Source organism: Tachysurus fulvidraco, chromosome 2 (genome assembly GCF_022655615.1).
Source record: "Tachysurus fulvidraco isolate hzauxx_2018 chromosome 2, HZAU_PFXX_2.0, whole genome shotgun sequence".
NCBI classification, from domain to species: Eukaryota; Metazoa; Chordata; class Actinopteri; order Siluriformes; family Bagridae; genus Tachysurus; species Tachysurus fulvidraco.
In genome coordinates, this window is record NC_062519.1 from 1,637,759 (window position 1) to 1,648,038 (window position 10,280).

Sequence of the window (10,280 nt, forward strand, 5' to 3'; positions counted from 1 at the left end):
CATCTGTTCACAATCAAGAAATCACTTAAATAAGACCTGACCACTCCAACATGCACATCTAAAAGAGCTCGTTCCTAAAAAGCTTTGAGTATCATAAAGTAATACGTGATGCAGGGATCACCACGAACAAAGTGTCTACGTGACCGCGATTACCATTTAAGGTGACCATTTGGTTGTGAGGCAAGTCGTGGCCTAATGGTTAGAGAGTCTGACACCTAACCCTAAGGTTATGGGTTCGAGTCTCGGGCCGGCCACGACTGAGGTGCCCTTGAGCAAGGCACCGAACCCCTCCAACTGCTCCCTGGGCGCCGCAGCATAAATGGCTGCCCACTGCTCCGGGTGTGTGTTCACGGTGTGTGTGTTCACTGCTGTGTGTGTGCTGGACGGGTCAAATGCAGAGAACGAATTCTGAGTATGGGTCACCGTACTTAGCCGTATGTCACGTCACTTTATAACAATTGTAATAATACCAAGACAAGGTCTATGTGAGCATGATTAACATTTAAACACAATCATCTAGACAACAAGGTGTATCCCAGCCATTTGGGAGACACTCAGCTCTTACACTCAATACACATTTAAAGCAGAACTTCATCTAATCTACCAAAAGGGAAAACAGTATAAAATGCTTGAGCAGGATTTGCTCTGGGGTTCTTAAGGACTCTGATGAACCCAAAGTAGGTCCTTCATGTATTATGTCACTTCTATACTGGAATAAACTTGTTGTTCTTCACCATCACCGTTTTATTTTCTTTTTGTCTCCCGCCACAGAAGCAGAAATCTCCCTGTTACTTCACAGTATGACGCTGCTGAGCCTCAACTACCCCGCGGTGACCAAGTGAACGACACGCCGTCGTCATATCACGTCTTCCTCCGTTTACCGAAGAGCCGCTTCACCTCCGTCTCTACGCCGTTTACACATCCGCTTCTCCTTTCTCATTAAATCACATTCCTATCACGTTTCTGCTTTATACTCGCTTATAAAGGCCACAAGTCTAAAGTCGTTTGCACAAAGTGACTCCCTTTAGCTTTATTTTGCAGATACGACGATCTGTCTGTGTTTTTTTCTGTGGAAACCGAATACAGACGTGTTCTTCTGACGTTGTTGTTATTCGGTGTGTTTGTGTTTAATCGGTGTGACGTTAAAACGATAGAGTTTCGTATCTCAGCTACAGCTCTGAATGTCTGCTGTCTGTCTGTGAGACAAACCTCACGTCTCTCTGTATTTACTCTCAGGTTACTTTGTTTTTATTTACTTTTTCATTTGTATTTTTTTTATAATTATTATTTTCTGTGTCCTCGTGAGAATATAATTATATAAAACTATATAAACTGAGAAGCTGGTGTATTTTCTTTTTTTTTTTTTTAAATAATACATTTAATTCATATATTTTCCCATCAGTACAAAACAAAAGTCTCAAATCTACATTTATTTATTAATTTATTAATTATTTACTTATCTTTTTTTTATTTCACATTAACTCTAAAGCTGTTAAACTGACACGAGTAGAAATATAATGATATAAAAACATTAAAAAAAAAATCCAACACTGAAATAAACGTGTTAATAGGCTGGGTGTCACGTGACTGTGTGTGTGTGTGTGTGTGTGTGTGTGTGTGTGTGTGTGTGTGTGTGTGTGTGTGTGTGTGTGTGTGTGTGTGTGTGTGTGTGTGTGTGTGTGTGTGTGTGTGTGTGTGTGTCTCACTTCCCGATTTCAGTTTCTGGAAGCGCGTGCTACCCGGAAGTCAACTTTCATATACAGTAAACAACCTTATCAGATTTTTCACACACACACACGCTCTCTCTCTCTCTCTCTCTCTCTCTCTCTCTCACACACACACACACACACACACACACACACACACACACTCACACAGACAAACTCTCTCTCACACACACACACACACACACACACACACACACACACACACACACACACACACACAGTCACTATTCCAGCCGAACACAGCAGTTTGATTTGGGTATGTACCTCTTCTCAAAGCTCTTACTGGAACCAAACTGTTTATTATTATTATTATTATTATTATTATTATTATTATTATTATTATTGTTATTGTTGTTATTATTATTATTATTATAATTTACAAAGGCTCATTTGACAATAATTTGTACTATTTTTACACACTATTGATCTTGCTGGTGTATCGGTTGTGTTCAGTGACTTATTACAGGTGGAGTTTTATATCATGTTCAGACTTTTAACTTATTATAAAAAATGCTCATTATATTAGTTTAAATGCCCAGAGACTGGACTTTTACCTTAATACCCCAGCAGTAGAATTGTTTAACACTAAATAGGGTAGTTTTATTGGCATAGTGTTTGTGTCCTTTTTAAAATCCCCTTTTATACAGAACCTTTAGGACTGTACTTGTTTTTTTGTTTTTTTTATAAACTATACAGTAAACTAATATGAGTGGATTTTTTACAGTAATGTATTTTATTGGTATTATTTCAGTAGGTTTCATTATTTTCAGTTACTTATAGTTAAATAATAGTTCATATAGTTATATAGTTAAATAATTTTATTAAAATTTTTAACTAAACATTCAGAATACTGGCGTACAGGTGGCGTAGTATTTAGTATTGAAGTATGAGGTCGTCTATTTTAGTACATTAAAGGTGGGGTCTCCGATTTTTGAGAAATGCTTCAGAAAACTGAGTCGGGCCGAAAAATAAACAAAAATAAAAAAACGTGTAGCCAATGAGCAGAAAGGGGCGTGTCTTGTCGATATGGGCAGAGAGAGTGTTCAGTGCGCATGTGTGACGTTAGCAGAAAGCGGTTTTACCATTAACATGGAGGATAAAAACAAAGAAAGAAAGAGAAGAAAGACTTACGATAAGGACAAGAAGTAGGACGTGTTAATATAGGATCAGCTTTCCAGCGCTGGAGAGAACTGAAGGAGCAGGAAGTTGGCCACATATTCACAGGTTGGAGTTTCCCGAGTCAATAACTCCTGAGCTAAACGCTGTTACTACACAAATAACACCTCTTTTCTATCGTAGTAATGTAGAGAGGCAGCTACAACCGCGTTTTGTGTAGTAACAGCGTTTAGCTCAGGAGTTATCGACTCGGGAAACTCCGACCTGTGAATATGTGGCCGACTTTACTTAAGACGCCGAGGCGCTTTTTTCCTTCTCGATAGGTGAGTAACGTTGGTTTTGCTTTGTTACACAGAACTAATATATGCCTTTGTCCTTTACATCATTATGCTTGTGTGGCATTTTTGCTTGTTTGTTTATCTACAATCGTATTGTTCTTCCCTTCAGCTATGATAAAGACACGTTTCTTTCTGTTAGTCGCCCGGGTTACGTATGTATGTGTGGGCGGAGCTATCGATACAGGGGTGGGACTCGTTTGGGTTAGGGGCGTGTTTGTTTTGGTGATTTCAAATGTCAACATTGGCTTTCAAAAATCGGAGACCGCACCTTTAACATAGGTGGCATGCTTTGTATTTGTATTTATTTAGTACGGCAGTAGTTGTGAGCAGGGATCGACTGGGATCTTGCTGTATTTGGTTTGCATTCTGACATCTGACATTTGCTATTGTAGTGTAGATTACTTAGTGTTATGATATAATATTTAGTACAGTAGTATGGAACCTACTGTGTTGTCTAAAGTCTAAATAAAGCCTGCAGGTGAAACAAGTGTGTGTTTCCTCCATAGGTGACGTTAGAAAAAGTACTGAAACTATTTGTTATAATGATGAGACAAGCAGCTTCAGGACTGTTAACTGGCCAGCTGCTAACGATCTTACCGCTCTGCACGGTTCTTCCCTTTTCTCTTTTGCTCCCTGTTCCTCTTCTAGCCCAAAGCAGCCGAATGACTCAGTGTGACGAAGAGTGAGCAACACGAAAGCAGGACACTGTCTGTGAAACACAGCGAGACACACAGCGAGCGTGAGATGGAGGAAGCATACACCGCTTTGTATCAGGAGTTCCTCCGTCTGCAGATAATCTGTCTAAAACAGGCTGAAATGTTACAACATCTCACTGAAGCATTGAGGAGACAACAAGGTACGTTCACACCCAGGACTCTGACTCTGTGACTGCTAATATAAACACAGCTAATATAAATCTCGGATATTCAGTACGTAACAAATACAGGATGTACAGCAGAAACAGTGTTACGTATCTAGGAGTAATTACACTGGGATAAGAAGTGAATAACTAAGAGAGGGAAAATATTTGTACGCTTTATTTGAATGTTAAACTTAATAATGTTCTCAGTGGAGCGAAAGATTACTGCACTAATTAAGCAGCGCCGTGTACAGAGTAAACGAGTAAAACAGGCCATGTAATTCAACATTGGGGAAAAAATCTTTTCATTTTGAGAACTGAGACCACGCCTCCTTCACTGAGACTGACACACAGAGGCCACGCCTCCTTCACTGAGACTGACAGACACAGAGGCCACGCCACCTTCACTGAGACTGACAGATACAGAGGCCACGCCTCCTTTATTAAGACTGACTAACACAGATGCCACACCTCCTTCACGAGACTGACAGACACAGATGCCACGCCTCCTTCACCGAGATTGACAGATACAGAGGCCACGCCTCCACAGATCATGCCTTCTTTAATTTTACACGTGATGTCCGTCTTGTTGTTCCTCAGGTGTGGCTCCTGTCTTTAATAGGAATTTTGAAGATCTGTACCCAGGGCAGCCGGTTCAGGGCAGACGTGTTGGATTGGAGATGTTCAACCACACAGACTACCGAGCACAACAAGCTCACTTACACAAACAAATGGCTAACACACACAACCCTGCAGCTCACACACACACCCCTGAAGTTCACACACACACTCCTGCAGCTCACACACACACCCCTGCAGCTCACACACACACCTTTGCAGCTCACACACACACCCCTGCAGCTCACACACACATCCCTGAAGTACACACACACACTCCTGCAGCTCACACACACACCTCTGCAGCTCACACACACACCTCTTCTTTACCCCCTGCAGATATTACAGGTATCTGTCATCTTTACTGTCATTACACTGTCATGTCTTGTTTTCTGTTGTTATTCTCTTGTGTGAAATCAAATCATGTTTAAATGCAGATCAGCTTGAATACAATATGAGCATCACATCATTCAGGTTACAGTGACACAATTTCTCTACCGGGTTCAGTGTGTAGTTGATGTTATAGCGGAGAATCTAAACCAGTCCCAGATCCTCTGTGTATTTTTCCACAGTGTGTTTTCATTTTTCTTGAGATTTTGATAGAAATGTGACACTGCTGTTGTGTCTTATTATTTTATTAAACACACATTTGATTCTATTTAGTTTTCATTGTCACACTTGTGTTGTGCTTGTGGTGTGTTTGTGTGTGTGTGGGTGTGTGGTTTGGGTTTCAGGTGATCCTGTGGTTTCTCCGCTTGCTGGAGCTTTAAACAGGCTGCACCTGGAGCCTGCGCAGGAAAAGGAGGAGGAGGATGGGGCAGCGTCGGCATCGGGATGGTGTGAGACGAAGGAGCGCAGTATTTGGGATGAGTTACGACAGGTGGAGCAGCACTGGCACAGCAGCCAAAGACCTAAACAACAACAACAACAACAACACCAACATCAAAGGGTAAACATCAACACATCCTTTCTCTTTAATTTCACTTCCTACATGTTTCTAATGTACAAATATCACCTTTGTGACTAAATTAGTTAGAGGAAGTTGAGATGGGTTATGAATTAAACCCACCTGTAGGGCTGTTATTTACAGAGTCCTTCATTAGTCCTTCATTATTCATTAAGTTGTTTGTGTGTGTGTGTGTGTGTGTGTGTGTGTGTGTGTGTGTGTGTGTGTGTGTGTCTGGAAACCATGTGTAGGCCACATAGAACCGTTCAGGAGTGTTGATTTATCCTCTCATATGAATGTACAGTAAATATAGTAACTGATGGTTCTTCGCTTTCCAAAATGCCTTCGGAAAACCTCTCTAAAAGGGAAACACTCTGTAAGGCTCTACATAGAACCTTAAAGTTTCCCTCCATTAGTACATGCTCGAAAATTCTTTCTGTTTCTCTCTAAAATGGTTGTAAATTCCCCATAAACTGGAGCTGCTAAGCATTCCTCAGAAGGTCATGATTTTTATTCTAGTGTTCTACATATAACCATTATGATTTTCCTGAGATCAAGCGAAAAACGTGGTAGAGTTTTACTTTTCTGTATATTCTGTACCTACAATCCTCAAAAGGGTTCCTCAAAGGTTCCTCTTTGGAATCCTTTATGGCTGTGTGTCGAACCTGTAAGGTTACATTTATCCATGACATGCTTCATACTGTTAGTACATACCTAGGAATCAAATTAATTTAATTATTACGGTGTTCTTTGCTTTTTAGTGAGGTTCTCTCTATCTGGGAAACTCTACCTGGAACCTTTAAGGTTCCTCCAGAAGGTCAAGCTGAAGATCTGTCTAGGTTTCTACATGTAACTTGTCCTAAAACGTTTTTATATTGTTTATAAAGTACATTCAGCCTTTAACGTTCCTGCAGAACTGAGAGCATTATTCAGCACACATCACTCCTGACCAGGCTGTCTAAAGAGTTTAGTTGTAAAGCTCATAGTAGGCTGCCCTCAGGTGGACAAGTTGAAGAACATGTTGGGGTTCTAGATTGTCACTATTAGATGTGATGTTAAACAGCTGCAGAACCTCAGTACAAAAGGTTCTATGGAGCTTTTCTGCATTCTCTGTGGTAATGTTGTGTGTGCTGCAGCGTCTGTGGTCGTCATCGTTCCTGACCAGTGAGATGCTGAGCGAGATGGGCGGGATGCTGATGTCCCGCGTCACACTACACTCGCAGGTGTGTGAGTTCTGCCACGCCGTGTTCCCTGGACACACCACCACCAGAGGAGAGTTCCTCCGCCATCTCACCACACACATATCCTGACACTTTCCACTCGTCTGAGACAGATGATACCGTTACCTTTAAACACTGGGTGGTTTTGAGGTAAAGGTCTTTAAGCTGCTTGAGATGTTTAAATCATTTTATTACAAGCATTGTGTTTATTAAAAGAAGAAAATGATCTAATTAATCAATTGTAAAATGCTAATTACACCAACACATTGAGTATATGTTCATTTACTGTATCATGTGTATAAATGATATTTTTCTGTACATACTATATACTGAGCTTATGTAGTGCATTAAACCAACAGTGACACTTCAGTCCGTATATCACGCTGTCCTTACTGCTATGTAACTAAATATAAATGTTTCACTCACACAAGTCTGATATCTGTGTCCGTTATTAAACCCTGAAATTGTTGCATATACAGTATCTGAATAATAATATGCTGGATTTTATTCCATTGTAATTCTCTATAACAGCAGCTCTGGCTGTACCGCAGCTGAACATCACAGGATATATTAACGCATTCTTTCTCATTTGTTATTGTTTCTATAGTAACAGCTCGTTCAATGGGATGTGTACATCAGCTGTGCATTCTGTAAGGACACGTTTATTAAACAGTTATGGACGGAGTCTCCGGTTTCAGGGCTGAAGTTTTTTAACTTAAAGACAGTCTATAATTGGATTTATAAATTATGACATTTAAATGTATAAAAAGCTGAAATAGTTGTAAATTGTGGGGGTGGTAGAGTGGCTTCCCAGTCAGCAAATTTCCTTTGGCCCAGATTTGGGCCAGATAAACAGCTGAGCTGTGGCCCAGATTAGTTTGTGTTTGTCGGGCCAGATATGGCCCACATCTCCTTTGCCAAAACTGAACCAAAGCAGAGCCATAAGGTTACCAAGCATGAACCAAATGTAATTTATGTGGCCCAAATATGGCACACCTCTTTTTTTGTCAAAACTGAACCAAAGCAGTGCCATAACTTCACCAAACATGAGACAAATAATACAATTTAATGTGGCCCAAATATGAGCCTTATATGCAATTTTAGTATGGTTGAGTTCTCTTAAAATCTATTGGCCCATATGTGCCACACATGCAGCTGACAGTATGTAAAAGTCTTATTAACTTAAAAGTAAATGAAACACTCAACAACAAATGTACTCAAAACAATTTACTTCAAAACAAGTGTTTAAAAAATTACAGTATTAAGAGTAAACATAAGAATACATTTAAGAATGTATTCAAATCAGAGTAAAAAAATCACAGAAAAAAAATACAAAAAAAATCAGATTAACTTGTACAGAGAACTTAAATTGAGAAATTGATGTGTTTTGATGTGCCTAATGAGGGTCGGCAGTGTCTTGTTGGGCCTCGTGTTTCTTCATTCGCTCCCTCCTACCCCCCCTCTCGGTCTCTGCAATAAAGATGAATTTAAATAATGCTAGCAGCAATACAATATGGAAGTTAGAGCTGGAGGATAATGGGGGGAAATCATTTAATATAAATTTCCTCCTTTAATATATTAATCGCAATAATTAATCACCTCTGATTGACCCAAAAAAAATTTTTCCAGTATATTTTCGAAAGGAATTGCAAATTGTATTTTTCAATATGTTGGCCATAATAATACCATCATTTCTTATGACAAATTATTTAGATATTGTTTTTAGAATATATTTTTAGAATACTTTTTCACCAACTGGTTAAAATTTACACTGGATGTATTCTGCTTTAAAAAGACATGCATGACTTTAAGAGCATAAGAGAGATTCCAAGGGACCGTCTGCGAAGTGCAATTCCCGAAAAGCGAATACTGTACTGTCACCAAATTCAGCTCACACATCACTGATGTCCTGATAGTTATACTACAACACTTACTTGGGGGAAATATTTTCATATAAAAAAAAAACAACATAAAAATTGTACAAAAAGACATTCCTCCCAAGTTGACTGTTTTTAGTATTCGCTTTTCGGGTTTTGCACTTTGCAGACGGTCCCTTGGTTCGCACATAGAGACATGTATTTTGTCCACCGCGGAGGAAAGCTGATTTTTAGGAAAATTGGGTTGTAGCTGCCTCTCTACATTACTACGATAGAAAAGAGGTGTTATTTGTGTAGTAACAGCGTTTAGCTCAGGAGTTATTGACTTGGGAAACTCCAATCTGTGAATATGCGGCCAACTTGATTTATAGCCAAAAACATCGGAATTTAAAACGCCAAACCAGCGGAGCCCTAGCGTACATTAAACTGTATTGTTAAACTGAGGAAAATATTAGCTAATTTGACCCCTTCCTCAATTAAACTAATAACTAAACGCTTAATAACATGCAATATTGACACATAATGCTGCATATTTCAATTATTTGACTGTAAAGTGCCAATCACTTACCTCAACGTAGCTTACACAGTCGTGAGGAAAGCAGAAATACCGCCCACTGCCCGAGTCTCAGTCACATTCGCGCCGTAGTCTCACTCCACCAATAGGAGGGAAGATGCATAGCAACCTGAGGTGTGGGACGGAGGATGTCTGCCGCACTTGATTTCAGGATTCCTGTGTTTTTCCACGTATAAGCCAAAGGTTTACCACAAGTCCGTGTTTCTCACTGTGTGCCATAGCTCAACCACATATGGTTCTCATGTGTTCATTGTTATCTGGGCCATATACCTCAAAATGAGTTGTGAACCAAGAGAGCATTTCCCGCCGATTTTAAAGTTATGGCAAAACAAATATGGCCACAATTTGGCCCATATCTGTATAGCCAAGCCACATCTAGGCCATATGTGCCAGATAATACCCACATGTGGCCCAAATGTAATTGCTATCTAGGTTAGTGGTTAGCACCTTCGCCTCACACCTCCAGGGTTGGGGGTTCGATTCTCGCCTCCACCTTGTGTGTGTAGAGTTTGCTTGTTCTCCCCGTGCCTCGGGGGTTTCCTTCGGGTACTCCGGTTTCCTCCCCCGGTCCAAAGACATGCATGGTAGGTTGATTGGCATCTCTGGAAAATTGTCCGGAGTGTGTGAGTGAATGAGAGTGTGTGTGTGTCCTGCGATGGGTTGGCACTCCGTCCAGGGTGTATCCTGCCTTGATGCCCGATGACGCCTGAGATAGGCACAGGCTCCCCGTGACCCACCCGAGAAGTTCGGATAAGCGGTAGGAAATGAATGAATGAAATAGTTGTAAATTGCTGTAGTGTGATAAGAGCACACTCGGGGATGTGCTTCTGTAGGACAATTATGAACTCTTTGTTAATTAGTTCACTGTAACAGCACATCATTGAGTGGTTTGTTCTCGACACATTTATTTATTTGTCTGTTTTTTTAGTTTGTTTATTAGGTTTTTTTCTCGTAAGTAACCGCATGAATGAGCAGGTGTACAGATGTTCCTGAAATATATTTGAG

General features: G+C 40.3%; 2 protein-coding genes across 2 annotated transcripts in view; both read left to right on the forward strand.

Moving 5' to 3' along the window:
* The window catches only part of LOC113657193 (LETM1 domain-containing protein 1-like), a 6,918-nt gene extending 5,579 nt beyond the window's left edge, over nucleotides 1-1,339 (forward strand). The window contains exon 9 of the mRNA XM_027168800.2: nucleotides 772-1,339. Within this exon, the coding sequence (XP_027024601.2) occupies nucleotides 772-842 (71 nt within the window). The 3' untranslated portion in view covers nucleotides 843-1,339. The remainder of the gene's footprint in view (nucleotides 1-771) is intronic.
* A 483-nt stretch (nucleotides 1,340-1,822) lies between these two features.
* Nucleotides 1,823-7,254, forward strand: zgc:113184 (uncharacterized protein LOC553745 homolog). Its single transcript, XM_027168794.2, has 5 exons — nucleotides 1,823-1,983; nucleotides 3,830-4,037; nucleotides 4,641-5,006; nucleotides 5,393-5,607; nucleotides 6,741-7,254. The coding sequence occupies exons 2-5, from the start codon at nucleotides 3,926-3,928 to the stop codon at nucleotides 6,912-6,914; spliced, it is 867 nt and encodes a 288-aa protein (XP_027024595.2). The 5' UTR covers nucleotides 1,823-1,983; nucleotides 3,830-3,925; the 3' UTR covers nucleotides 6,915-7,254.
* Nucleotides 7,255-10,280: the final 3,026 nt, after the last annotated feature.

Coding starts and splice junctions, on each gene's coding strand:
- zgc:113184 (XM_027168794.2), top strand. CDS start 3,926: ATGGAGGAAGCATACACCGCTTTGTATCAGGAGTTCCTCCGTCTGCAG. Junction 4,038..4,640: donor AGCATTGAGGAGACAACAAG/GTACGTTCACAC, acceptor GTTGTTCCTCAG/GTGTGGCTCCTGTCTTTAAT. Junction 5,007..5,392: donor ACCCCCTGCAGATATTACAG/GTATCTGTCATC, acceptor TTTGGGTTTCAG/GTGATCCTGTGGTTTCTCCG.